Source organism: Asparagus officinalis, chromosome 7 (assembly GCF_001876935.1).
Source record: "Asparagus officinalis chromosome 7, Aspof.V1, whole genome shotgun sequence".
Classification (NCBI taxonomy): domain Eukaryota; kingdom Viridiplantae; phylum Streptophyta; class Magnoliopsida; order Asparagales; family Asparagaceae; genus Asparagus; species Asparagus officinalis.
The window spans coordinates 136,037,320-136,039,908 of NC_033800.1; the positions used below are offsets into that span (position 1 = coordinate 136,037,320).

Here is a 2,589-nt window from a genome sequence, read left to right on the forward strand (position 1 = left end):
GAGATGATAAATTATGTACTCGCATATGCTCACTCAAATTATGCTTTTTCCCTTCAATAATTTAGGATTCTAATAGTTTATGCTTACCACGGTTATTTTAGACCATATGCTTAATTTTCTTCGGTAAATAAGTTTTTAGTGGGAATATGAAAGAAATGGTTGCAATGAATTCTAATGCACATAGTTGGCATGAATGAGATAGATTGTGCCAAAATAATTTATTCTCGTACCAAAAACAATAATCGTACTTTTATTTCTCTTATTCTTGAAATTTCTGCCTTCTTTATATCCCTGATATCTGACTTCATGCTGACTAGTTCATGTTTCCCTTGTGAAGCAGTTTCAGCTTCAATCCTGATGCCATAAACTTGTTACATATGGATCTGCCTGTAAGTGTAAGTATTTAAGAGATGTGCTTCTTATTAGTTACTATTTGTTAAATTATGGTAATAAATGATGATGAGAGGAGATTTTTAAACCAGCTCTTGACAGCACTGACTTATTATTGAAAGTGTTGATTATGATTCTTCCATATTTGTAATAATGCACTTGAAAATACATGCACACACTCATCTTACACTTTGATAAACATCAATATATAAGGTTCATTATCAAGTTATTGATTCATTGGTGTTATTCTTACTTCCCCCATTGGTTAGCTTATTCATGAAGGACAATTGCCTTTTTCTTCGCCCAATTGATGATTAGTTTCAAAATTTTGAGTCTGATTGCAAAGTTTTAGATAGGTTGCTGAAGGACGGGAATACTCTATATTTAAATTTGAAAAAGGAAGACAGCTGAAACAGAAGTTATGACAATATATCATGTTACCACAGGTGTTTTGAGATTTAAGTCTTTTCAGATTGATTGGCAAATTTTGAAAATTTCGATGGCTTCTGCACTTCTTTCAAAAAATTGAAGGTTACTCGTAAGTCTTTCAGAATTTGCCAATCAATCCGAAATGGTTTTGTAAGATATAAGATTGTTTATGCAGGGGGGAAAAATGATGCAAGATTGTGAATTATTAGCATAGTTTTTTTTTTTCCTGTACTGTTTATCACCCACATGCATCATGCATGGGCACACGTTCACACACGCCCACATATAGCATTTGTAGTCAGCTAATCAGCACTTAAATACTTACAGTTTCCCCTACTTTTTCCGTTTATATACCCCAGCTTACTTTTGGGAACACTTTATACTGTCAAGCACTTCAGTAGTTATTCCCATGAATGCTCCCATGTTACACTCAATCATTTTTAATTTACTGTTAAACCTACTATAATTCTATTTTGAACCTACCATAATTTTATCCGCCTTTTATTAACTAGAAATATCTCAAATTCAGAACTAAGCTGGATGGTTTATTCGTTGCAGGATACACCAAGTGGTGAAGTAGCTGTATAGGCGCTAACTAGTGCTAAAAGTCAAAAAACTAAGGAAAAGGCTGATAACGAGAGTTATTTACACCCTCCGGTAAACGTAGCTGTATAAGGTGCTATATATCCCTAAAAGTCTTCAAAGCTCCCGAGATCAGGTTGTCGGGTTTTGTTGTACATAAAATAGCAAGAGATGTTCGTCTCATTCTTTATGTTTATATTACCTTTTAACTCCGCTGTGTACTCCTGGTTGGGTGAATATAGATATGAGCACAGTTAATAAAAGAAAAGTTAGTTGCATGTTCAATTGAGCCTACAAGTTACAAAAGCGTTACAGTCCGGAAACTGGCCTTAATGCTTTCTTGTGCGGTATGTCTTTGGCTCTGTTTGACAAAACTAGCTGAAAGCTGTGAGATTATAGCTGAAAGTTGTTAAGCTAGCTGAAAGCTGTTAAGCTAGCTGAAAGCTGTGAAATTGTAGCTGAAAGCTGTTAGCTGTGTAGCTAGCTGATTGACTAGAGCTGTTTGGCAAAAGTAGCTGTACAACTAGCTTAAATTTGTTAAATGACTATAAAGGACATGTAATATTATTGATATAAAATTAGAATTATTAGGGGTAAAAACGGAAGAAAAAAATTGGCAGCTCCTTCCCAAAGGCTCTGTTTGGCAAAACTAGCTGAAAGCTGCGAGATTATCGCTGAAAGCTGTTAAGCTAGCTGAAAGCTGTGAAATTGTAGCTGAAAGCTGTTAGTTGTGTAGCTAGCTGGTTGACCAGAGCTGTTTGGCAAAAGTAGCTGTACAATCAGCTTAAGTTTGTTAAATGACTAAAAAAATCATGCAATATTATTGATATAAAATTAGAATTATTAGGGGTAAAAACGGAAGATAAAAATTGGCAGCGCATTCCCAAAGACAAACGCTACTTGAGGTAGCTTTTCAAAAGCTACTTGCAAAAGACACAATCTCTAAAATAATCTCCTCCTATTTTTTATCACCAAACAGCTCTACTAGCTTATTGACCAAGTCAATAAGACACAAGCTCTTAGATAAGACACTTTTTTTGGTTGCCAAACAGTGTCAAAGACAAACGCTACTTGAGGTAGCTTTCCAAAAGCTACTTGCAAAAGACACAATCTCCTAAATAATCTCCTCCTATTTTTGGTCACCAAATAGCTCTACTAGCTTATTGACCAAGTCAATAAGACACAAGC

General features: G+C 34.9%; 1 protein-coding gene across 4 annotated transcripts in view; it reads left to right on the top strand.

Moving 5' to 3' along the window:
• Nucleotides 1-1,686, top strand: part of LOC109848357 (dymeclin) — a 15,822-nt gene extending 14,136 nt beyond the window's left edge. The window contains exons 17-18 of one of the 4 annotated variants that reach the window (XM_020417809.1): nucleotides 338-395; nucleotides 1,378-1,686. In XM_020417809.1, coding sequence (XP_020273398.1) covers nucleotides 338-395; nucleotides 1,378-1,407 — 88 coding nt within the window. In that variant the 3' untranslated portion in view covers nucleotides 1,408-1,686. The remainder of the gene's footprint in view (nucleotides 1-337; nucleotides 396-1,377) is intronic. The other 3 variants (XM_020417811.1, XM_020417810.1, XM_020417812.1) reach the window with 3 other exon arrangements.